This window comes from Amblyomma maculatum, chromosome 5 (genome assembly GCF_055883805.1).
Source record: "Amblyomma maculatum isolate TAMU_Amacu chromosome 5, ASM5588380v1, whole genome shotgun sequence".
Classification (NCBI taxonomy): Eukaryota; Metazoa; Arthropoda; class Arachnida; order Ixodida; family Ixodidae; genus Amblyomma; species Amblyomma maculatum.
The window spans coordinates 48,650,684-48,676,566 of record NC_139348.1 but is presented as its reverse complement, the minus strand read 5'-3'; the positions used below and the strand labels follow the sequence as shown (position 1 = coordinate 48,676,566).

General features: G+C 45.7%; 1 protein-coding gene and 1 long non-coding RNA gene across 2 annotated transcripts; both read left to right on the top strand.

Moving 5' to 3' along the window:
* The first annotated feature begins 337 nt into the window (after positions 1-337).
* On the top strand, positions 338-25,280 carry LOC146188271 (uncharacterized). The gene is made up of 3 exons (XM_084603720.1): positions 338-495; positions 19,356-21,200; positions 24,279-25,280. Exons 2-3 carry the CDS (start codon positions 19,363-19,365, stop codon positions 24,571-24,573), a joined length of 2,133 nt encoding a protein of 710 aa, XP_084459846.1. The 5' UTR covers positions 338-495; positions 19,356-19,362; the 3' UTR covers positions 24,574-25,280.
* LOC146188272 (uncharacterized) lies at positions 3,115-6,793 on the top strand. Its single transcript, XR_014707508.1, has 3 exons — positions 3,115-3,411; positions 3,494-3,654; positions 5,237-6,793. It is a non-coding gene; the product is annotated as an uncharacterized LOC146188272 (long non-coding RNA).
* Positions 25,281-25,883: the final 603 nt, after the last annotated feature.

The window sequence follows — 25,883 nt, the reverse complement described above, 5'->3', positions numbered from 1 at the left end:
CATACCTCCAACCAAAAAAAAAATTGTTTCAAGCAGGTGAACGCGTCTGGGTACCAAAATAAAGCGCCCGTCCTAGGCGCATCCATAGAAACGCCAGCGAAACGAGCGACGAGACAGGCCCCCAGTACCGAGGCTGCCCCTGGCGGCCGCGCCATGCGTAAAAGTCACACCGCTCCTCGCGGCGCCATCGGAGCACCCGTCTTTTTTACAACACCGTACTGGCTGACGTAAGCTCCCTCCTCGCTCCCTCGCTCTCCATCCTGGGACGATAAAAAAGTAAGCTGGTAATCGTGCGCGGCGTCTTGATTTGGCGCATTCGTCCCACGATGGAGAGCGAGGGAGCGAGCTTACGTCAGCCAGTTTATGCTCACTGACAGAGAGCAGCGGCCAGAGAAAGGGATCGTATTTCCGCCTCTCGGCGCCGCGTCAGCCGCGTCGCGCAATCGCGGCCGCTCCGCCAGCCGGCGGGGCTGATCGGTTGCTTTTGGCAAGACGGTATGTGGCTTACTTCGTTTCATTTACAGCGCAGGTAGCTTAGACGCAATTAGCATGCGTGTACCTGCTTTCAACGTTTCCTAAGAACATTGCCGAACGTTCTTAGATACGCAGGCAAGAACTTTGCCTGCGTTGTAAACATGCGTAAAGGGCCGATCAAAAGAAATGCGAATAGCGCGGCATCTAGGCGCTCCGTCATTCGCATTTCTTTCCATCGTGGTTTACACTATGGTAAGAAAAAGAAGCCAGTCATGATTGTATCGTAAATGACGGTAGTGTCTTCTTGTCGCCAGCCGGGTAAAACCTCAGCTCACTGGGAAAGACACGGACGCCCTCGTTTCCTGGGCGCGCCTGCAGCAAGGGTAAAGAAAGTGAGGAAGAGGGCCCCTCGCTCTTGAAAGGGGAAGGAAGCGATGTCTTACTGGCCATGCGATAGTAAGTCAGGCGTTCGCGTCATTCGTTGGTGTCACCGAAGCGGGCGCGCCCGGCGCCAGTGCCGAAGCTGGCACGGCCGCTGGAGAATAAGACATGACAGCTGCTTTCCCGCAGTGCCCACTCTGCATGAAACCGACTGGAGAGGTCGATAACGCTCCAGGCGTTCTTCGCCATACAGGAAATACAACCAAAGATGCGAAGAACGCTTACCTATATAGTGTTTGGCCGAGTAACGCTTTCGTTGCGGTCATATTCAGGCTCCTTTTGTGTGATTTACGACTGTTCCCATTCATTGGATAAACTTTTAATTTTAAGGGAAGAGACGTCATATCCCCCAGTAGCAAAAGTCAGTGGCGTACGGCGTGAAAAAGTGGTCCCGAAATATTGTCCTGGCGTCATCGGGACAGTCAAGTGGTCACAATAGTCCATTAGAATGTTAAAGAATGTTTGGAGTGTTTGAAACAGAGATGCTGGGTTACGATAGTTTATGGGGTGGACAGATATAGATTGAGGATGGGTTATGATGGATATCATTGGATTAAGGGTGTTCGGATGTAATCGGTTTGATACAGTGTTTAATGCTCTCCAATATCCTCAGGTTTTGAGACGCCGCAGCGATGGTCTCGGGATATTTCGTGTACTCCGGGTTCTTTAACCCGTACTAAATGCCACACTGTGCTATTCCGCCTTGCTTTTCGCCTCCATAGAATGGATTACGGTTATGTTTTATTGGATTAATGCGGGTTGAGTTATATTAGGATGTAATAGGTGTTTAATTCTGGTAGATTACTTTGACCTATGGTAGTTAATTGCGGTTTGATTAAGGGTTATTTTCTCGATTAGCATGTATTAAGGCAGGTAACAGTGAATTAAGGTTACATTCAAGCAGGTTAGAAGTGAAATACGTTGAATTGGGTGGATTATTCTGGTGTATGGCGGTTTACAGGGGTATTCACACATTGGGTTAGGTTGCGCTTGGATAGATTGATTTGGGTTACGGAGCATTCTGATGGACAGCGGTGCATGAAAGTGCATTAGGTTGTGATGCGGTTACTTACGGTCATTAAGGTGGACTGACGGTGGGTTTGGTTCGAATAGATATACTCAACTTGCCTACCTTCAGTGAAGCTCGTAATTCTAAGAGTGCCAAATTTACTTTCCTTAAATTCATGCACGACCTTGAAAACCTCTCCTACCGACTGCCTTGCGGGATTACAAAAAAGATAACACAATTACTGCCGCCAACGTGATAAAAAAGGCTGTGTTCAACACGTTGCATTCGCATGTTGAATAGTAGGGTAAGAAACTCCATGCCGTTTCTACCACGAAGTCAAAATCTGTGCAGACCACTACGAAGGAAACGCACCTGCGCACAAATCGGCCAGAGATTCGTTCTACGCAGGCCTGTTTATCGTGACGCTTCTATCGGCACTATGTGCTACAGCAGGCGAGGTCGAGCGCACAATTAAGTTTGTGTTTCGCAAAAAGAAATGCTGGAGTTTTGATCGTGTAATCCTACTGTAACCTAATTCATTGTAATCAACTCTTCATACATCACTGTCTACCTTTAATACAAAGCAATCAGTTGCTCCACCCGGATCCGCAGTAACCCACACTTAATTCATAACGATAAACCGGGTTCTACTCTTAACCAACCGTAATCTGTACCAACACCTTTAATCCACGGTTTTCAAAGAAATACACCTTTAATTTAACGCAGTCCACTCTTAATTCAAATTCATATGCCCTGTGGTTAACGTAATCCAACCTGGTGTTTTTTTATGCCACGCACATTAACTTGTTGAATAGACCAACGCGACCATGTCACTTTTGCATTACCATCAAGGCATTTTTTTTTAGGGGGGGGGGGGGGGGGGGTCGCGTTTTGTGGTCACCGGACGGCGCTGACATTGATTGCTAATTAAAGGGGTCGTGAAACGTTTTCCGGAAATTTTGCACGGCTTAGTTAAATGGAATCCTTGTCCTGCATCATATAATATACCTCGATTCGTTTCATCGCCCGCGTTGATTTAATAGCGACAAAAACAGAATTTCGGTTTCCTAGCGCGCGTCCTCCTCAACTCAACAGAGTACGTCATAGCAGCTCCCGTTGCCGGAGCCTGCTGAGCCAAAGTTGACCAAGCTCGGTGTATTTTAGAGGTTCTAATTGTGCCCTGCTCTACGCTCACACAGGGTTTTTTAATATGGCCGACGCCTAGGTTCCTTCCTGGGTTCCAGCGTCGCTGTGCTGCTATAGTGAACTAGAATATAGTCGCTACTGTTAAAACATGGTTACATCGTGGGCTTTGAGCCTTACGCCGACGCAACTTTTCGGGTGCCAGGTCGGCGAAGATGGACCCTGCGAGCGACCGGTACAGTAACACTTGTGTCGAGAGGCCGCGGTAACCGCGGCACAACTCCGGCTTGCAGAAGCCCCGACCGTCAGCCTCCCGATCCCAGCCGTTTCGGAACTACGCATTGGTATGTATGTCCGAGTCTTGCAGCCTAGCCTACGTTTGACCGTTGCGAGAGTGCGCAATCGCTAACCGAAGCTTTCGAACAGGTGCAGCTGCGGGCGGTGCGTGCCGATGCCGACTGCTCTTGAGAGCATCTGGCGAGATCCCGGCGGCGACTACGTAGCTGAAGCAGCCGTCTGGGTGTTACAGATCATCCGCATTTACTCCAAATGCTTCTTGATCATGGACTGCTAGTCGAGAACACAAGGTAAGAACCTTGAGCGAAAGGCGACATAACTTGAACAAGCGGCACCTGTTTTTCATTTTCTCGAGCAAGAAATGCTGTAATGAAATCTATTGCGGAAGGCAGTGTTAATAAAATAAAGCTTCCCCTTTAACGTTACTTACCTGCGATCATCTACACTGTCTACAGTGTTGATATTGCGCCACGTTAGCGCGAACACATCGCTGGTTTTCATATTTTTCTTGTTTTCGTAGAAGCGCATGAGCATGACGTTTCACCATGCACATTACTGGTTTGCTTAATTCCATGCACGAGTAAATGAGAAAACACGCATCATCTGATAGTGTGAACTTGCTAAATGGAAAGGGCATGCACATTGATGTGAAGTAACGAGGGGGGGGGGGGGGACGCTGTCCGGACAAATTTGCTTGTTTTATTAGCCAGTTATGACCTTCAGCAAGTGCAGCACTTCAAAACATAAATACATAAGGAATGCCACAAGAAATGCAGTAAATAAGTACAAAAGCAATCTCATTTCGGAGGACTCTGTGCAAGTAGCCTGTCTCCTGCGGAAGCTGTGGGAAAATGCACTAAAAAACAACACAGAAAAGAAAAACACACAGAGCAGGACTGGCTTCTGCAGACGATCACTAACTAGCCCGACAACTCTTGTTATAGCCTGTCCCCACTTGCTGCCAGAACAATCACCATACCAGCACTCAAAGTTTTATTTGCTAGTTTTTTTTTTTTACCCACTTGCATTAGGTGAGTGTTGTATAGTGTGCAAATATAATTAAAAAAATTGACTTCACTGATACCATCATCAACACCTGCACACAGTAAACCTCTCCAAAATGCTTTGACACTGACATTTTACATGTGCTGAAATGTAACAACCAAAAAAAAAAAAAAAGAAAGACGTTCTCCCAAAGGCCAGTACACCGAAACTTCCACAGTTTGAGTAAGTGTTGGAAATTTTACAGTTAGCAAATGAAGTTATAGAGTAGTTTTGCGGCACTTGCAGAAAGTTTGGCACGTGCCGTGTTGTGGGAAAACAACGGAGAGCTGTTGACAGAAGTGCACTTGTAGTTTATGGCTCCTTCGAATAGAATGACTCCATGCACAGAGCTGCTTAATGCATAAGTCGCATACTGTCCGTTATTCTCCCTTCTCTGTTTGTCCCAAGTAGCCGCGCTGTTTTTTGATCTCGCATACTTAACATCTTCGTGCTATGCGGATGATATCAGCGTGGACATTGACATCGGCCACAACACTAGTATAGAGGGTGTAAGACGACTACCAGGTTTTTTCAGTCAAAAGCTGCATTGCCTTCAGGCATTATTTTGCTGCAGTAGCAAATTGTGATTGCACTGGAGTTCTAATATTGGGTGGGTCTCATTCTCTCTCAATCACCTGCAGCAGAATTCAAAGTTTGCCATACTTCCAGGGAGAATAAATTGACAGTGAAAGTTGCACTGTACAGCTTCTGTTAGATGGGAATTAATTGTACAGATGCATGAATAACTTTCAAATTTGTAAAAGACCTAAATCATATTTTCATTTTGCTATGCTGAAAAGTGAATATTGCTTTTTCTCTTGTCAACAGGAGGCACCACTACATCTGCTACAGCCAGCTTGCGCACTGGCTTTGGGGATGCCTCGGCAGACATCACAGTAAAGTCCTCCCTATTTGTAATGCAAGCCAAATAAGGGAAAGGTTTCCATCTGACAGTTACACTGGTTTCCAGTTTGTGCAAGGTTTGTAGAGTCATCACCTTATTCATTCTGAAACAATCCGGAAAATATGAGAAGAGAGAATTGCAGGACAGCTGGACTAATAACTGGAATTTTACTAAAGGATAGAGGCAAAAGAAGACTTGCACAGAGATGCACATGTAAAAAAGGCCCCAAAAGACTGTTGACCGATTTCTTAGCCACACACACGTCCTTAGCCTTTGCAGTATAGTGTGCCTTTGGACTTGGATCTGTGGCTTCCCTTTTGTAACGAGTGGTTCTTGACCATAAGGAATTTGCTTTTTTTTTTAGATTTTGATTTTTTAGACCCTTTCTGCTTTCCACGCTTTCACTGCTTTGGGGGTTTTTCGTGCACGTGCATTTCTGTGCGAATCTTCTTTTGCCTCTTTCCTTCAGTAACATTTCAGTTGTTAGTCAAACTTTGTCTTGTGCTCCTCTCACGTGTTTCGTCTTCTGGCTGGTTTTAAGATGAATCAGTACCAACTCATCCAGTTGTTAGTCTTGTTGATATCACTAGCCTGACTGCACCCACTGCTGGACAAATGCTTCTCCCATATCCATCCGAATAACCCGATCCTGTGCCAGGTGCATGATTCTCGCAAACTTCCTAATTTCATCTGCTTGCCCGAGTTTCTGCCGCCCCCTGCTAAACTTGCCTTCCCTTGGAATCTAAAAGACATATATAGGCTCACTTAGAATGAATTTTGTGTACTCACTCCCTTCCTTTACCTTTGATGGGTAGAATTTTTCTTCTTTTGGAACTGACCGCAGATACATCAGCTGCATCCATATGATCCCCGCAGACTTCCTAATCTCATCTGTCTGCCCGAATTTCTGCCGCCCCCTGCTACGCTTGCCTTCCCCTGGAATCTACAAGACATATATAGGCTCACTTAGAATGAATTTTGTGTGCTCACTCCCCACCTATACCGTTGATGGGTGGAATTTTTTTTAGCACTGACCGCAAATGCATCATAATTGTGCAGTTGTGTATATACCTGCTTGTATAGATGTCTCTCCCATATCTATCCAAATAACCCGATCCTCTGTCAGCTGCATCCATCTGATCCCCGCAAACTTTTTATCTGCCTGCCTGAGTTTCTGCTGCCCCCTGCTATACTTGCCTTCCATTGGAATCTACAAGACATATATAGGCTCACTTAGAATGAATTTTGTGTACTCAATCTCTAACTATACCTTTGTTGGATGCATTTTTTTTTATTTAGCACTGACCTCAACACATCATGATTGTGAAACTGTATATACACATTTGTATATTTAGGAGAGAGGAAGACAGCAAAGAAGCGTGAATAAAAGATGTCTTGCTCTAGGTCAACTTCCTTCTAGCCTAAAAATTTTGTATGTGCTGATGAACCTGCGGCTAACCAATAAATTATTTTGAAAGCAACATGTCTCTAACACTCATTTGGTAACATTAGATAATGCCCAAATGTACTACAAAGTGGTGGTCCTTGTGGCACTGACAAACCTAGATTTTCTAGTTGCCGCGTTCACCTTTACACGGCCTCGAAAAATAGTGGCTCATGGGGAATAGAAAAATCAAACCGTTTTCTGCAAAAGCTGCTTTGAAAGGTGGCCACTATTTTCAGCATTTTGCAGTCTCATTCAGAAGCAAGCCAGCATAATCTGCAATCTGTAGACATGCATACAATAATATGTGCCTTATACTTTGAAATGTACCAGACTTTAACCAGTCATAAAACAGCGTGCTGAAAAGGTATGTATAGTAAAGCCTCCTTCGTTGATGATACCCGTAGTTTGCATGAAAACATCTGCACTAGAACCTGCATGACGTTGAGTTAATTGGCCTGCTGGTTGAATATGCCACCAAAATGCTGGTAATACAATGAACTTTGTCGGTGCTGGGGTCAAGTCTAGAAATATAAAGTTGGGATGATTTAATTGTGAAACCTTGCTGCTGAATTCACTGCAGGCTAGAATGTAACAGGATTAAAGGGCAGCTGTAGACGTAAGGGCAGTCCACATTGTCACGGCATCTTATGCGTCCTAGTACACATATCTACATACCGTGCATGTTTTGCTAGTAAACAATGTATCCACAGATTTGCGAAGCTCCAAGAATGCTACACTGATGCTGTCTGAGTAGCTGCTTGTGTCGCTGAATATTGTGAAAGCCTTTTGATGGAACGAAAACTGCTTGGTGAATACTTATGCAGACTGAGGTTGGTCAGGAGCGCAGGTGATATGTACACCCTCGCAATTTAACCATACAAGCACAGACTGTATGATACTCATACAAATTGAAAAATATAAGGGAAGGAATTGAACTGAAGACTTCGCGGTTCGACAGTCCAAACTTCTACTACATGTGCTTTGGGCTGTGTGTGCTAGCCCGCCTGCAATCTGATTGCCCGAGCCAGGAAAATGGTACACACCCATATGAGCACCACTCCCAGTACTCTTTAACATGTACATAGAAGTGCAGGTGCTTGGGATAAACCTTGGCTGCCACAATGCACCTCAAACAATGGCATGTTAGCCAGAATAGCAGGTTGGGCTTGTTGGTTTTCCATCCTGAGGTAACAGCGCAAAATGTGGACGGGAGCACAAGACGAGAAGACGATGAGACATTGTGTCGTCTTCTCGTCTTGTGCTCCCATCCACGTTTTGTGCTGTTACTTCAGAATGTCACGTGCCTGCCCAATATCTACATAATTGTCACACGAACCACTTTGTGTGTATTTACGACTACTTGCACAACACCATTGCCACCCACTGATGATGAGCAGCTGAACAGCAGTTTTTCACGTACACTCCGCTGCCATTAATTACAAATGCTATCACGCTACGACTTCCCATACCACCCCACCCAACCTCTGTGTGTAATGACTCAACCTTTGGTGCGTTTGCATGTTCTCGGGATACTGGAGAAATCCAAGATATCAATTAGTAGATTCAAGCAACTTAATCTGACATACATCTGGTGACAATATTACAACTCTATCCATGTATACACAGATCTGTATCACCGCAAGCGTCGCCTACAATTGTGGTGATGCCGCTCAGAACATGACTCATCTTTTTTTTAAGGGCATAATTCTCCACAAACCTCTGCTGAGCTTGTGGCCCCTTGGTAAGAGGCTTTCCACATCTGTGGGAAACCACTTTAGAAGTGGTGTGAATTCACAGTTTCAAAGCCTGCATTACAAATTTTTGGAAGTTTTCAACACCACACCCTTACCACTCTTTGGCACTACACATCACTGAGTTCCTTATATCTACTTGTCCTCAAGGCCACAAGGTAGTGCTTTAGTGGATCCATACCCACTTGCCAATTATATGCCATTATGCATGCTTTCTCCATAGACCATCTAAATGTGGTTTCACACACAAATATTTATACTTAATTGGACAGGCGGACTGCCCAGAATGTTCCACATGTGACATTACGGAGACTCTGGAGCGTGTACTAGTGGTGTGTCCCAGTATATGCGTGCAAAACAATAACTCGAGTTACTTCTTTGAAGTGTTTTGGCAACAGGCCTCTCTCAGAGGACTTATTGGCCGGTTGGCCAGAAATGGAAAGCTCTACAGGCTGTGCAGGCTTTCTGCTGCTTCTTGCATGACACAGGACTTGACTCGTGACTGTGGTGCAAGTTACTATTCCTGTATATATTTTAATCAAGTCATGACCCTCTTTGTTCTTCTCTTTCTGTAGCAGGTCAGATATTAAACTTTTAAGCCAATCTATCCGCCTTTCCAATCAATAACACTTGTGTGAGTGCATTTCTCCTGGATGGTTGATCTGGTAATCACACCATCGTAATGCAAGGACATGGGGCGTATGAGCTTTTGAGGTGAACAATTTTTACCCTAGAAATGTCTTTTAAATGATGTGAAGGATTCTGCATATATTTTAATCAAGTCACGACCCTCTTTGTTCTTCTCTTTCTGTAGCAGGTCAGATATTAAACTTTTAAGCCAATCTATCCGCCTTTCCAATCAATAACACTTGCGTGAATGCATTTCTCCTGGATGGTTGATCTGGTAATCACACCATCGTAATGCAAGGACATGGGGCGTATGAGCTTTTGAGGTGAACAATTTTTACCCTAGATATGTCTTTTAAATGATGTGAAGGATTCTGAGCTCTGCTCAACATGATCCTCCTCTTTGGAGTCTTCATCAGGTTCTATGGGGCTAGATGAGTGCTGTGGAAAGAACGTGATCGAAGTGGAACCAAGGGGCCTGTTCTGGGTGGTACGATATGCTGGTAGGGGCACCTGTTGTGCTGGCCTCACGGTATCGCTCAAAATAGGCTGTGGCTAAAGGTACGTCCGACGGACCCGGTGCGTTTTTCTTCGGGATCCGTCGGACGGATCCGGGAAATATTTTTCAGAGGTACGGCGGACGGACCCGATCGGTAGGGTTCTTCCGACGGACCCAACGCATTTATCTCCGATATGGGCCTTGGGATCCGTCGGGAAAGCCGGACGGATCCGAGATCCCCAGATGTGGTTGTAGCAACAACATGGTAGCCATATGTAGCCAAATCGAAGTTGGTATGAGGTGTACGCATGATCATGGTGTACGTATACGTACGAGGTGCAAGAAGTATGTATACATACTGCATGCGTGAAATGTGAAATTACAAAGAATAGTACAGTGGCAAGAACAGTGCCTAGAATGGGTGATATACTACGTGATGGCATGATGATAGGTTTACGTGAGTTGGACCGCGGCAGGGTGGCAAGCACGACCAGAGCGCAAGCGCATGCAATCGCGGTGTTGACGGCCAGCCCGCGGCCCGCACGCCCGCTCATTTGGTCCTCGTTATCATGTGGATTAACGTCTACGACGGTCGTTATGTAATTATGTAGTTTTGATTCTTCAAAGTTTCCTCACTTCCATATGTGATGAGATGCGTCACGTAACGCATCGCTTTCTGCTCGCATTGAGGTTTGGTGCTGCAAGTTCTACGTAGTACAAGCGGCGCTGAAAAAGCTGGGCACCGCCGGCGAGTCTCTAGCCCAAGCATCGCGTCATTCGTGTTTGTTGTACAACTGGAGGTGTGGTTTGTGCTTACCGTGAGATGCTGTGATTACGGATTACGTCCTACTAGAGTGCTGTGTGAGACTACGAAGAGTGCTGTGATGAGTGCGCCGATGCCCGGACGGACATCAGTGTGTCCGTTTATGATCGGCGATGTTGCACGTGCATGTCAGTGTTTATTAGGTGCAGTAGTAATTTATTTACACGCGCTGTGCAACAATCAGACGAAAATAAGTCATCGACAATTTGTTAGCCTGTACTACAGAGCTCAAAACTCGGAAAATGGGAATGCACATGATGCAGTTTTCGCATGTTGGAGTGGACCGAAAAATAAGTGCCCAGCCCACACCGCCGGGATGCGCATTCCTACAGGTGAAATGGTTCAGGTTTCTGTAAAATAGCTGCCTGGCACAGCACCTTTCGAAATTTTCAGGCTTTGTACTATTGTTGAAGGCCACTTTATCATTAATAAAGGAACGAATATGCTTTATGTGGTAATGACTAGTGTTTTTTCAACATATTATGTTCATTTTTTTTCGCTTTTCCTTAATTTCCTTTGTTTTTCATGCTAGAAAAACACAAATAGTACACTTTTAAAATTGTCAGTCCAAAGCTGAACATGAATATCTGCCATGCATGTGACAGCTTTAATGCTAGAAAGGTTGACATGTATAGCATGTACGTACACGCTGCGACATCTTAGTGGCACGTTCGGCTACTTGCCCCAAGGTCGTGATGTTTAATACCAGTGATGGCAGGTGAAATGCAAATGCTTCTGTTTTCTGCAAGATGTCAATGCAAAGTACAAAGCCTGGGCAGTCAAATTAGTCTGGAGCTCTCCACTACGGTATTCTTCATAGCTACATATGTCACTTTAGGATGTGAAACCCTACATGCCACAGGTAGGCTGCATTGTTTTTTAGATTTTGTAACCTCTCATCTATGTTTTGCAACATTTGGCTAATTTTAGTTCCCAAACAGTTGCTAAAGATGAAACCGAAGCAGTTCTTGGCATGGTTTGCTGCTTAGATTAATTTTCTAATTGCAGTTCTTTGAAACTTGCATCAATGCTGGACAGTTCAAATAGCAAGCAGTTGAATTGCAGAAATGATGTGGATCATGCATTTCAGTTCTGACAAGTGGAAAGTAATGGTCCTCTCCTTGCATGCATAGGTGCCTTTAGACAAATACATACTCAGGTGTGTGATTGTGACGCATATCAAGGGCCAACAGAAAGCCATGTGGAGCCAGTGTGATATTCTTCATGAAGGCTAAAGTAAAATTGTACAACAGCTGCTGTACCATGCAGAAAAAAATTGATCATTTAGTGTATGATTAACTGACCATGAATAGCATCTTACTCAGAGTATGATGTGATATATATCTGGTTTAGCATCCCAAAATAACTACGGCTATGAGGAACACAATAGTTGAGGGCTCCGGTATAATTTCGACCACCTGGGGTTCTTTTACATGCACTGACACCGCACGGTGCATGACAGCCTATTGTTTCGCCTCTATTGAAATGCCTCTGCTGTGGCTGGAACCAAATCTGCATCTTTGGGTTCAGCAGCCAAGCACTCTAACTACTGAGCCAGCACAATGGGGCCAAGTATCAAAATGCATGCCATTACATTTCCTTCTAGCCTGTGGTTTTCTTCACAGAACTAATGTATACAAGAAAAAGTAAATAGCAATATTGCACATTATATTCACATTTCAGCAAACATTCTCTAGGAAAAAATTTCTCATAATGTTTGCATGGAAACCATGAACATCTTACAAAAACAAAACAATGCACTTACTCCACTCCAATTATTAATGGGCAAGGTTGCATCTATGCTACTACACTGCACTTATCACAAAACCACAAGCCCCATCTGCTTTGGCCAATCACTTGATGAAACTAACGGAGACAGATGTCGCACACCACAGACTGGTCGTCTCGCAACATATCTCTGCATATGTTACATTTCAATTTCATGCCTTTCCACTTAGTTTCAACTGTTGCCAGCATTACTAGTTACCCATCTTTTCTGAAATTCCTTTTTTACGCTGTTGGGATCAGCATCCTTGTTAACGATGGTCTCTGGAATTTTCGATGCTATCATTTTCACATCTTCCTCATCTGGAAGAACAAAGGAAATAAGCGTTGAGCAGAAAAAAAATTAGGGAGACTCCTAATGTCCACTGTAAGGGTATGGTGTGCCAGCATTAATGGTTCTTGTCTGCAGATCCCACTGTGGATTCCCGTTAATTTACATGCCCTTTGCTACAAACATAATTACTAATTCCTTAATTCATGTCTCTGTTATCTCAGATATACTCATTAGCATACGGTCGTAGGCTGCCCTGTTAGGTGATAGACAACCTGGCATAGACCTCTGTAAGCCTCAACCTTTCTTAATTGGAGCTGAAACGTCGCAGAACATATTTCAAATATAACTTTGTAAGCTTGACTTAACAGCTCCTGCCATGTCGTGTGGCCTCGTGACATTTGGCTCGTGGCACTTTTGGCTTGTGCACAGGGGTCATCTGTTAAATACTGGTTAACATGCATGACAAATACATTTTCACACAAACTGGTGGCAAATGGTCAAGTGGTGCACTGCAGATTCTGAAATGTATACCTAATATGCATGCAAGGATCGCACCATCACATAACATGATCAAGAGTTCTATCAGTACCTGTAGTTACATAGCATTTCAATGCCCATTAAAGGACCACCTCAGACAATGGTTGTTGTTACCACAAGACCTGTTCTAACAGCGTACTGATACCATTCCACTGAGCGATGGACATGTATATGCACACCCTAGATAGCTCATGATTGTGGATCTCATTTATTTCTACGACTTCCAAGGAGTTCCTGTCGTCAGAAACCCTACACTTTATGAAATCGGGACAGTTGTCTTGAAAGGTGATGAAAAGAAATAACTAGGTTACCCTGACGCAATGCTAAATTACAGAGGGTGAATATGCTGCATGAAGATACCAAGAAGCTTGTACAAAGAAAAGTGAGAGTGAAATGGCAGGATTTTTGAAACAATGAAATAAACTACAAACTATACTTGTCAAACCTGTCATTAAGGAATGGAAATCATGCAGTAATCAAAAACACAACATGGAGGCCATTTTAGGTCATCTTCACAAGACACATATCCACACCTCACACACAGCTTCATACTTATGAAAGAGGACAAACCAATATGCAAGGAGTGTGGAGATGAACTAACAATAAACCATATCTTACACGTGCGCCAGAGTCGAGAAAATAAGAGGAAACATTTTGTACAATTTTGCAACAGATCCTTTTCCATACCAGCATGATTCTAGGAGAGACGTGCAAATTTTCTGCATTTTTGGTTTCCTAAAATGTTCCTAAACAAGCTACATCCTAAAGAACATTTTAGTCATTACACACAAAATAAATACATTACACAAGCTTGTTCTTGGTGCATGGCAGCATTAGTTGCTTATGCACCATAAAAATCAATACAATGCTGTAAGGTTAGCTATGTTATGAGACAAGCTTTCGGTCTGGTGTGGTCCTTATTCACGTGACAGCGCTGTCATGAGGGTCTATGTCCCAGCGATCGGAAAGTGACCTATTCCAATAATTCTACAAACTGAAGGCGATTCTACAGATTTCTAAAGACTGGAGTGCTCAACTGTTTTATCAACGTCCGCCTGCTTTGACAGCCTGGAGTGAAACTGTTGAAGAGAATACATTTTTTAACATTTAACGCGTTTCTGAAGGCGTTGCTTTCAATTACGGGGCCCACAAAAAGCAGCTGAATGTCAAACGCCGCCTAGGTAGGCTTTCTAGCTAGACAGCGGTGTAACGTGGAAAATCGCTCCGCCGGTCCATCGCTGGCGCCGCTGACTTGACAGGCGAACTGTTCAAACTTATAGCTACAGACCACACCTGAAACACTGAATTGCGCATGATCAAGACAGAATTTCTCTAACACTGAGCACTGGTAGCTATCGATTTCGCGCCCAATATTGTGAAAATCTGTCCTCTCTTCGATCATTGATACGTCCACGGTTGAACATTTATGCGCCTCGGGGTAGGCCAGCCGTTGGAACATGGATGCGTGGTTGTAGCAACGATCACTTGCATGGCACACTCTGCAAAATTCCAAGAGTCAGCTTCTGCAACGAAATGTGCAGCGCACATTTTCTACCGCGTACCTAAGTCCGGCGATGCATGCATATCGATCCCGATCGTTTCAAAGCTGCGCGGCCGATCAGTCGGGTCACGCTAACCTCGAGCATGCGGAGGTTTAAACTACATGTACGCAAAATTCAACGACAAGAAAAAGATGCAGGCTAAGCACAATGAACATTGCTGTTCACATGGAAATCGGATCATTCGCGCTTCCGTCTTTCCGGTTGTGCACTCTTGCGGTGCGGTGCAGTAGGTCTTCGCCTCGACGAGTCGATGTGCAGCTCGCCGCAGTAGCAGCGCAGGCCTCTAGTAGATTCGGCATGTCTTCTGCCACGACTCTGAGGTAGAATTTAAACGAAGAATTTAGCTAGAAACATTCTGTTTCCTCGGTCTGCATGTGAGGAACAAGCATAATGCCATTTCACATACATACTTTGGACTGCTGAATGTTCTGCACGGCGAGGTGCGTGTGTGTTGTGCCAGCGCTAGATCTTCGGAGGTCGATGCACGACCTAAGACAGCGTAAATGCTAGGAATAGCTCGCTCGTATTACGGGCAGATCGAGGTGATAGTTTAGTGCGAAGCGAAAGCTGCTCGTGAATGTGCGTATCTCGATGCCAGCTGGTGGAGCTGGTGCAGTACGTAGCATCGCCTGCAGCTATGTGCGTGACAGCGATGCTTGCCGTACACAACCCTAAGTGAAGACCGTATTCTATGTTAGAACGGATGCACTCTTCGTAGCACCTCATCGAGAGTATAGTGAACTATCGAGAGTCCGGCTAGCTGATATCATAGAGGATAAGATCATTCACGCGTAGCAAGCGGAATGTGGCCGCGTTCGACGTGCATATAGCCATGAGCCTGTATATCGACGTCCGCCGTATCTTTACGAGAATCGAATGGATACGTCGGACGTACCTTTAGAAAATCCAAAATGCGCATATTACTGCTATGAGGGCAATCTGGCAGGAAACAATCAAATAGAACTAGTGGCTTCTGCGAGTCGAGTAGTTCTCAAATAAGCATATCTGTAAGGCTACAAATCGCAACTACGTTTACTGCCTTTATCACGCGACCTACACTTTTTTTTGCCAATGCACTGGGCCAGCGGTTTTGCGTCGGTACGACGCATCGTTTGAGGTGAGCTTTCTTCGTTTCCGGTCCATGCCGAGCTTCGAATGACGCCGAGGTTCATTTAGGACTTCCAGTAGAAAGTAGTACGAACACATGAACCCAATCGGTGTGCCAAAACTTGTGAAAGCGAACGTTACTTCCACTCGGAGAAGCCGTGCTGCAATCGATCGCGACGTACACGGTTGGCATATCGAGCACTCAAACACGCACAACACGCCTAAACCCAGAACCTAACGGTGACAGGAAAAATAGGCGAAGTCTGAGCACTGTAGACGTTGTAGGAAGTATGCTTCCTCTTTTTTTTTTTTTTTTTGAGAAAGGTTACGAGAGAGGCGTCGGGAAGGTGGGGGAGCAAAGCTGCGACAACGCGTAGGGTGAAAGGGCCACCCAAGTACATTGTAGCAACCTTTTTTTTTTTCGGTTTCCGGCTTTCCGTGTAGTGCCATAGTTCAGGTCATCCGGCCGAAATAAAGGAAGCGAAGCTCGACACGCTATTCTCAGTGATGCAGCGCGGAGGCGAGCAACTATACGAGTACGCGCCGCGGCGCCCGCTCCTGAAACACTCCACCCACCACTCGGATTGAACACACTTGTCGATTTCTTTGACCTGGAACCGTATTTAGATCGTATCTTTGATGACGCCGGGAATAATAATACTTAAAAAAATTACAGCAGCGGCCGCACAACCAAGTTGTACCGGTGGTATGAGACTGCTCAAGACGTTGTGCTCCATCACGAATGTTCACAAAAAGAAAAAGAAAATAACAACAACAAATTAGATTGGAACCATTGTCATTTGGAGTACCCGGCGGAGCGAGGTATAGCCGTCGTTACCGAAAATCTGAACTTGAGCGTCACCTCTCGCTCTGTTCCAGAGCGAAGCGAGAAGCAGACACCACCCGTAAAGTGAGCTTTACCACCCGTCCTGCTCCGCCGCCGCCGCCGACCGCGCGTCACGTGACAGTATTGTTGAAGAAATGCGTTTGCGTGAGCGAATAATTGATATAATGTATTTTTATTTGCTAACTTTAACAGCAACCTACTATTGTATGGGAAATAATGATTATATCTGCGTTTCCAAAAGGCTAAACATGACGTAGGCGAGTACTTCTAATTCCGGCCTACAGGGTCGCATGGTCGCTTCAGGAACGCAAAAATGCTTTGATTTCAGAATGGTATTATTAAATGCAGAAGCAATATTTCGACGAGATATTTTGGAATAGGCATACCTAATGTTTACTGAAGCAAGGAAAATTGCAACTGGGCTGCTACATTTTCGTTTCACGACCCCTTTAAAGCCCCTCAATAAGCTGAAAGTAACGCCGACGAAGATTGCCGCCCTCCTCTTCTCCGGCGCTTTCTTTCGGTGTTCGACCTTCCCATTGGCCGAGTGCCGTCACGTGTTTCTACGCGCTTTATTCTTGTTTTTGTGTTGGCTGCATTTTCCTCCCCCCCCCCCCCCCTTGGTGCTAACCAACGCTCGCGTCGCATATATCGTCGCGTGTTTTGCTACGGCTTGCGTCTCTTTCGCGCTGTTTTTTGTTTTAATTTGCCTCGTTCGAAATGCCATGTTGCTGCGCTTTTGGGTGCAGCACACGCAGGCGTGATGGCAAACGGTTGTTTGTAACAAAGTCCGCGAATCGAGATGCGGCTCGAAGGAGCATTTCGCGGCACCGAATCGCCCGGCCAGCCTTCAACTGAACGCTATGGTCGCGGCTCTGAGTTAAATGAGCAATTGGTCATAGCCTAATATGTCACCACACACTCTGTACGGATTCGTTCATTTTTTTCGCCTTGCCAAGTGCCGCATGCCCGCGCGTCATATCTTTTACTCTTTCCGCGTTAGACATCGATTAAATATAGAATAAAGTCCTTGGTTTTTAGCTACTCAGGCATGCTTTCTGAGGCGTTGCCTTTGTCGTGAACGTAAGCTAACTGCACGTTTTGAGTCTAACGGCTCTTAGGCGACCGGATAAAGCCACATATTTAGTGCTCTACTTTCATTTGGTGTGCTAGTTCTCGATTCGCACGCCACGCATGCAAGTGCTGATAGATCTGCAGCCTAATTTGAAAACACATGGAAGGCAACTGCTGCCACGCTTCTCAAGTTTACCGGCAGCTCGCTATCCAGTCAAAGCTGCAAAGAAGCCATACACAGACTGTCGTACGCTGCGAGCATAGCACGGGCTGATTGATCCCTGCGTGCCGAGTCCGCCGGTATATGACGGGGACTTGGCGCCATCTGTCGTCGTCGAATGATTAGTGCATGCGTACTGACGCTCAGGCGGTAAGCGGTAGCGCTGAACTACAAATCTCTCTTATCATCCAGCGCCCTTCACAGCGCTGCCGCTCGCACCACGCACGCGTTTCGGAGAGCGTGACGTTGAGTGACTTCGCACGCTCGATAGCGCTGGACTGATACAAGTGCCGTCGCGAAGACGCCAGAAAGGAATAATGTGAACCACGGTGGAAGGAGATTTCTTCCGCCGTGATGCAAGCGCCGCACCTATCACAAAGCCAGCGCGACTAGCGCGACTACCTCTCCCTCTCCCAAGATTACGCAACCCTTTCCCCTCAGCTTCTATACCCTCGCACCAATCGCGCGCAAGAGACAAACATGCCACCACTCGGCCCCGCACCTGCTCCGCATTTCTTTTATGTGGGCTGTAAATTTATGACGGGGGCTGTACAAGCGCGTTGAAAAGAAATCATCCAAGCGTGCCTGTTGCGAATTTTTCACATTTTCTTTATCGCGATGGTACATCAAGGTGTACAGTTGAGGACGAAATATTACCTAGTACGCTTTTCATGCTTGAGAATTTCTCACTTCTTCCGTAGAGGAGACACCGATGGTTACCTTGATGCATATGCGAGAGCACCAGCGGCCTGTGTTAAAATATTTATAATGTCCCTCCTAATATTAGCTACATAAGGCGTATAGAACTTTCGAAGCCAATGCGTGCTCCGTACATTTTTTTGTTGCTTTTATCGACGTAACGCGTTTCACGTGGATCTTTGCGACAGCTTAGCCGGGACTCGCTGGATCAAGATCAGGTAAACTTACACAAATCGTCCTCGGAGTTAACGGTCTCTTCTAAATCTAGCTTTTCTCGGTATGTTCGGCGAGGACAAATAAAAGACGTCACATAGAAAGCATAAGAATCTTTAGATGTCACTGATACCGAGGTCTGCTATCAAACATTGGTTTTGTGCGATACATAGGCAGGTTGTGTGCGATACACAGCCCATCAAACGAATCGTTTACGTCGGGTGTATTCATACATAGCGCCAGATAATGATACTAACCACCGAATTGACCAGTAACAAAGAAAGTAGAAGAGTAGAGAAACCCTTTGACACTTGCCTTTAATGGAACAGTCAATATAATTTCGTATTATTCTCACACAGCAAATTTTCCTCGACAGTAAAGTCTGAGAAATGAGAGCTGAGATAACAGCACTGCAGTTGCATGTGTGCACTCTGAAGAGTCTACCGCAACCAACTTAACGGCAGAGCTACTTCCGGAAAACCGGCGCATGCGCGAACCGGTTGGTGGGATGGGTCTGTTACACAAGCCTGCACAAATGTCCGATTTATGTAACACAAGGAAATCATTCTTGTACGCAGAGTGGACATGGCGTATCAGGGGCCATCAAGGCAGCTCTCCTCTGCGTTCTTCGATGCACTGGAGCTGGCCTGGAAACGTCAGGTAGATCTAGAAAATGCAAGGGGACCCTTCTCGGGACAAGCCGTCGACGTCTCGCGGCCCTGTGCTGGGACCAAAGGCCAGACATGCCAAATCGCCCTCAACCTTTCAGCGTTGAACGAGTTCTTGTGCCACGCTGGGCTCGAAATTCGATATTTGTCCGAGGGAAATGGACAACTCTGTTTATTCACCTTCTCCGCCCTGCCTCCCGTAATCAGAGACGAACCGGAAGTTGCGCTTCAAGTGGCCGCACTTTTGCGCTTGCTTTTTAAGAAACATTGCTGTGTCACGTCGGTGTGCGCCAATCTAAACGAACTGAATGTTCCCGAGGAGGTCCTGTTCGATGCTCTTCAAGGCAACACATGTCTGAAGAAGCTTGTACTCGACACAAGCTTCGGCGATATGCCGGAGGAAGCGTGCACCGCTATCGCCACCCTAACAGCTTTGGAAGAACTCGAGTGTAAAGCCGAGGAATGCTCTCCAGAATTTTCATCGGCATTGTCGACGCTTCTTGGCATGGCGCCGCTGACCGCCCTGAGGATACCCAAGTTGGAAATGGACGAAACGGCAAAGAATGAATTCTTGGAAGCTCTCAAGCATAACACCACACTGAAAGAAATATCCGTGCACGAGTCGGTGTTAAAGGAAGACTGCGGAAAAGTGTTTAGCGAGTACGTGAAAAGGAGCCCTACGTTGACTACACTGAGTATCGTGGCCAGCTCTCAGCTGGGAGGTCAAAGATGTCTAAACAACTTGCTTCTGGGCCTCTTGGAGAATAAGACCATAACAACGCTCACCCTGAGAGGTTTCTCGTTCGGTTGGCCTCATAACGTAGTGAGTTTTGAGAGAGTTCTATCAGAGAACAGGTCTATTCGTGCGCTCCACATTGTCGACACTCCTGTAAGTGAGATTTATCAGATTGGAAGCAGTTATGACAGCTGGCTTACCGCCATCGCTGACAACGATACCTTAGAAGAACTCACTCTCCCGCTACATATTTGGACGACAAACATGTGGGAGCGTTTTTTCGATGTTCTTGAAGGGATGGAAAACCTGAGAAAAGTGACTATGCAGATAGCTGATCCTGATATGAGTAACTGTCTGTGGGTCCATAAGGTGCTGAGGGAGAGCGGCCTACGACAGAAGGTGTCTCTGAAAACATGCCGAGTTCTCGACTATTTTGAGCAATTAGAATGCGGACTGGCTTTAGAGGAGCCTACCTGCAAGTATAGACTGATGGACTTGACAGCATTAGGCACGATGCCTTCAGCAGATCAGGTAACGTCACTGAGCCTGGATATCAGAAAAGGTGACCTGGCGGTTTCTTCAGCCCTTGCAAGCTACATAAACGCAGCCTCGGTGCTTGAATTTCTCTCGCTCTGTATAGAGTCGGAGGTGCAAATCGTCAGCTTTGCGAATGCGTGGTGGACTCTGATCCTCGAATCACTCTCTCTAAACAAGGCGATAAGAACGCTGAGGTTCGTCTGCGTTACCTTCATGGAGGCCAGTGAGCTGGAGAGTCTAGCCGACATGGTCAGAGGAAGCCGGAGCGTCAGGCAAATAGCGATTTTCGACGAGTCTTCAGCGTTTACTCGACGCCTCGCCGATGGCATCCAAGAAAACCGTTGTCTGCTGAGCGCCATCCTCTGCGACGACTCGTTCACCGAAGCCACAGAGTGTTGGTTTGCTGTCAGAGACGTGGCACAGCGCAACTCCGACCTCCTCGTCCGCGCCGCGCTCTTCGTGAATGGCTCACGGATCGACAGGTAGGAACTCGCTGCATCAATAGGGCATGCTAGGGTCAACCACCTCTTATTTCCGTGCAATGTATTTCCGAGGGGCATTTTCGTACTGTAAATGGTACGATTAGCTGGTCTGCCTGTTCTTCTAAAAGCTGGAGACATCCGGGTCTATTGCATGGCTTGAACGTTCTCAGACATCACAGGTGTCAGAGTAATGTCTAAAAGCACTTGCTGCTGAGCTAGTTGGTTTCGGTTCATAACCAAATAGTTTTAAGGCGCATAAAACAGACAAGACGCACAGGTAGGTGACGGGAAGTTGGCGCTTCCTCCCGTCACCTACCTGTGTGTCTTGTCTGTTTTTTGAGGCCTTAAAACTGTTTAATTAAGAGTCGGAGTAATGGCTCTACTGAGCGCCACAGCGATGTTAGTGTCGAGCTCCTCCACTAAATGTATGATGGGGGTCAACTGAAAGGCACTGGGATAAAGGGAGCAGCTGCTAAAACAGTCCGACGCTAACCAGGTTGAGCACCGAGCACGCACGGCAATAGCAATGTCACCAAGCAGAAGGCCTATAATCGTCCTTACAGTGCTTCATCGTATTTGAAATCTCCATGTCAATATGTCATCGCAAAGTTTATGTGGAATGCAGAAAACGCAGATATTTTAATTATTGGCTATGCCGAATACGGAGGTTATATGCCCTTAAAAATCCCGTGTAAAAGCGTAGAAAAATAGTGCAATATGGGACCTCAATATTACCGCCGATCACTATGTCAAACTACGCTCCGCACCCCTGAAAGTAGCTCTTCTCCTGACGGCGCTCTTCAGTCATTTTACTCGCGTGGTCGTGGGTCGGTCACGCGGCCTTGCGATCCAGGCTCCGTATTCCGAGTCTGCGTAGTTATCGAAGTGTCGCTATATCACGTGGCTTCGAGTGATCTGATTGATGGAAAAGCCGGAACATAATATTGCCACCTCTTCCCGATACGTAGTGGCAAAACCCGGTTCCCGCATTTCGACCAATCAGGCGATGCGAGGTCACGTGAGATAGCGACACTTCGATAACGACGAAAACTCGGAATACGGGCCCTGTTGTCAGCGCTAGGGCTACGAAACTATGTTACGAGACGAACGAGGTGCTCTTGATATTGGTCTTCAGATCCCATCCGGTTTCCGTATAGACCCTATTCACTATCAGGTTTAGCAGGCGGCGGTTGTGGCAACCCTGTATTGCGGAGACGCTATAATGTTGGACGGTTCGAAACTAAAAAGCGTCTACCAGCGTCCTCCCTGCTGCGTGTCGTTCATTTGTCGGATACTTGAGAAGCCGTTTAGAACGACGTCCAACCAGAGCTGGGATATCACCGACGCCGTGTCATGATTCGCCATAGGCCCTCTCTCTCTTTCTTTCTCCCTCTCTCACGTTGCGTTATGCGTTCCATGGTTGCCAGGAAGACTGCAATGACGTCACGTGAATAAGCTCTAAGGCTTAAAAGTGAATACGCGAACCCGCGTCACGCACATCAACGTCCTGGCAACGTCCTGGCTTTTTATGTCGGGCCACTTATGAAAATCTCATAGCAAGGCGCATACTTTCCGGTATGGAGAAGCAAATTTTTCGTCTAATTTTTTTAACGAGACAGCGATAAAATTGCTGTTACACAGAAATGCTGGTGTCGGCATTGTGAGCGTATAATCATGGGACTGACGCTGGCAGGCTGTATACCTGGCATGACCGGCCAATAATATTTTGCGCGACCTGACAAATCCGCATCATATCCGAAAGTTAAGAGGTGCGCCCAGCTCTGCTTGCTTATTTCAGGTACGAAAGTGGAATAAGAATCAACTTTCCGACTCTCCTGGATGCCGAGTTAGCTATACACTCTTAATCTGGTTCCACATAGGTTCCAGTTATAAGTGGAACTTTTAAAAAAGTTCCGCTTATAAGTGAAACATTTCTCAAAGTTCCACTTATAACCGGAAAGTATGTGGAACCAGGCTACACCAGGACTACAGGCTACACATAGGCCGGGGCACATTCATACGGCTTGGTTAAAGCGGGCCTTTATATCACTGGTGGTCATTTATACTATCGCGTCATGCCGTTAAACGAGGAGCTTGAGTATCTCCATTGCCCCTAATTTGTCTTCGGAACCTGATGTGAAGGCTGGAAATTAACAAAATTTTAATTCACTGCAGATGGCTCGTGCAGAAAACGGAAAACCGTTTATACTTTTGCTGAATTTGCGCGTAGAAATGGGTCAATGCGCGCAGCTTATTAGTTGTCTTAGACACCGGTCTACGCCCAGAAAAGCGCTGAGATAGTCAATCCTCATATCTTATTTCGCGACATGTATCTTAATATTAATTGCCGGGAGTTTTGCGTTTTATCTCAGGTTAGCTTTAGAATAACACCGTGAGGATCGTAGTGTCTTCTGCCACTACGATTCTCACTGTGTTATTCTGAAGACATCCCTCGTAGCTTCAGTAAAGACCGTAGAGTTTCATTTGCCGTGATTCCTGAGGTAAACATGATTTTCAGCTCACAACTCCTCACGCGTTTTTTTTTTCCAAGAAGACAGCGATAAAAAGCCTTTTCTTCAGCGCAGCACCTCTGTCTTAGTACTCACCGCAAAGACACCGGAATTTTAGTGTCATTTACGATAGCCGATATTTTCGGCAATAGCTTAAAACCTAATGCTAGCTAAAACCTTTTCATTGACGCTAGCTTGAAACCTTTTCATTGAAGAGAGAACTGATGGGACACTTCTTACTCGTGGCGCGTTTTCTAGTTTTAGTAAAGAGTTTTTCACAGGTTCTTTAAGTCAATAGATGCTTTTAGCCTAGCAGACACTTACTGACCTCTGGCGTCTCTCATAGTCCCTTTGGTACGCTAAACCCCATAAACCAACCATACCAACCAACCTCTTAGGCACGCGCGATGGCCATACCTTGCCCGAATGCTGTCACCGCGCATCCAGGTCAACGTCTACGTGAGTACGTCTCCGAGATGTCTCTGGTGTCCCCTACCAATGTCGTCGTGCGTGTGGAAAGTGCCGTACTAGTACTGTCCTGCTCACGCATGATTTTCTATTCCGACAGGCGACACGCGGCAGCCCTGGAAGAAGTAGCCCGCCATAAGTTCCTCGTGAAAAGTATGGCCGAACTTGCGTCCATCAAAGAGGACGATGTCGGTGCTGCGGTAAGAAGCGCTCTGAACACCATCGAAAGCATGGACTCGTTTTTCCGGCTGGCCGGTGTCGTCAAAGAGCAAGTCGTCTGCTACCCGCCAGGGGACGAACGCATGCAGCTCTCCGACCTCCCCGAGGATTGCTGGAGACACGTTAGGCAACACCTGACTCTCGATGACGTTGAGCAGGTCGCATTATTACAGTAACAAAACTTTAATCTGTGCCAGTATCTAGAACTCCACTGTGTATAGGACGAACAGATGCGCGCTAGTATGATTTCTATTTGGAAGTACAAAAAAAAATTAAAGAGCAGATCGCGCTTTCTACAGGTGCGATTAGCACGCAGCGTGAGAATAAAGTTTGACAGTTGAAGTACTTTGTCACCAATGATTTATTATTTGCCGAAACTTAAAAGAAATCAATCTTAATTGCTGTGTAATAAAAATGCAAATTATGATCAATTCTGCGCGGCTAGGAACTATAAATATGCTCAGATAAGAGCAATAAATCAGCATGGAAATGTTAATGATTCAAGAGCCAGCTGTACTTGCACGACTTAAATGTTTAGCTCTTCTGCCGTTTACTTTGAGCATGCGCACGCGCGCCCCGCTATTACCCTCTTCCCCTAACCGATACGGTGCCCCTAATCTGAAGCTCTGTATTAAGCGAGTAATAAAGAGCATGCACACGAACAGGGAGGGACAAGAGGCGCTGCGGACGGGAGCCGCTAACGCCTTGAAGTCAAAGCTTAAGTGTCCACCTCCACACCTCTTCCCCAACATTTTTTGAAGAGAAAATAATACTTACAGAAACTAGCTAATCAACGGAGAGTGCTATACCGGTACTTCGTATAGCACGCTCGTGATTATCTAGTAAACCAAAACAGCTAAGAATACGCATTATTTGTGAACAGAAGAATAAAGCCTTACATGCTACTTTTGTCATGCTCTCAGTAAAAAAAAAAAAAAAAAGGAACGCCTTGCTTCGGAACAACCTCGTTGCCTTCTGTTTTTATTTGTATTATTTTTTTTTTAGCGAGAAAAACTGGCTTGCAATTGCACTACTCGGTAATGGGAAGTTTGACCACAGCTTTCCAGGCATTTTAGTTAAAAAAAAATAATAGATTCCCTCCAATCTTTTATGCGTGAAAACGCGAGGACATTGCGAGGTCCTGGCCTAGTTAGTTATGAGCTCTTACTAGGTTTCGTTGCTTTTCCGACGTGAACAAGTTTATTTTACGCGTCTACTTTTCTCAGTAGCCTCGTTGTAGCTTTTTTTTAGGTTCCTATTATTTTTGTTCTCGGTTTTCTTTTGTTTATTTTCTAGTTTTATTCTACATTAGGTATTATATATTTTTATTTTCTCGTGTTTCATTTTATTTTTCACTTTTGCTCTTGCTTTACTTTTATCGTCTGACTTACCTTTCTTTTGCTTTTTTGTTACCTCGACGCCCAACAGTGTCCTTACGCTTGAAAGGAGAATTATGAACTCATCTCGGGAAGTCTGCCTGGAGTAG

What these genes read in the sequence shown, in the direction of transcription:
- LOC146188271 (XM_084603720.1), top strand. Translation starts at nt 19,363, where the DNA reads ATGGCGTATCAGGGGCCATCAAGGCAGCTCTCCTCTGCGTTCTTCGAT. An exon ending in AATGGCTCACGGATCGACAG is followed by an intron (nt 21,201 to 24,278) that starts GTAGGAACTCGC and finishes CTATTCCGACAG; the next exon opens with GCGACACGCGGCAGCCCTGG.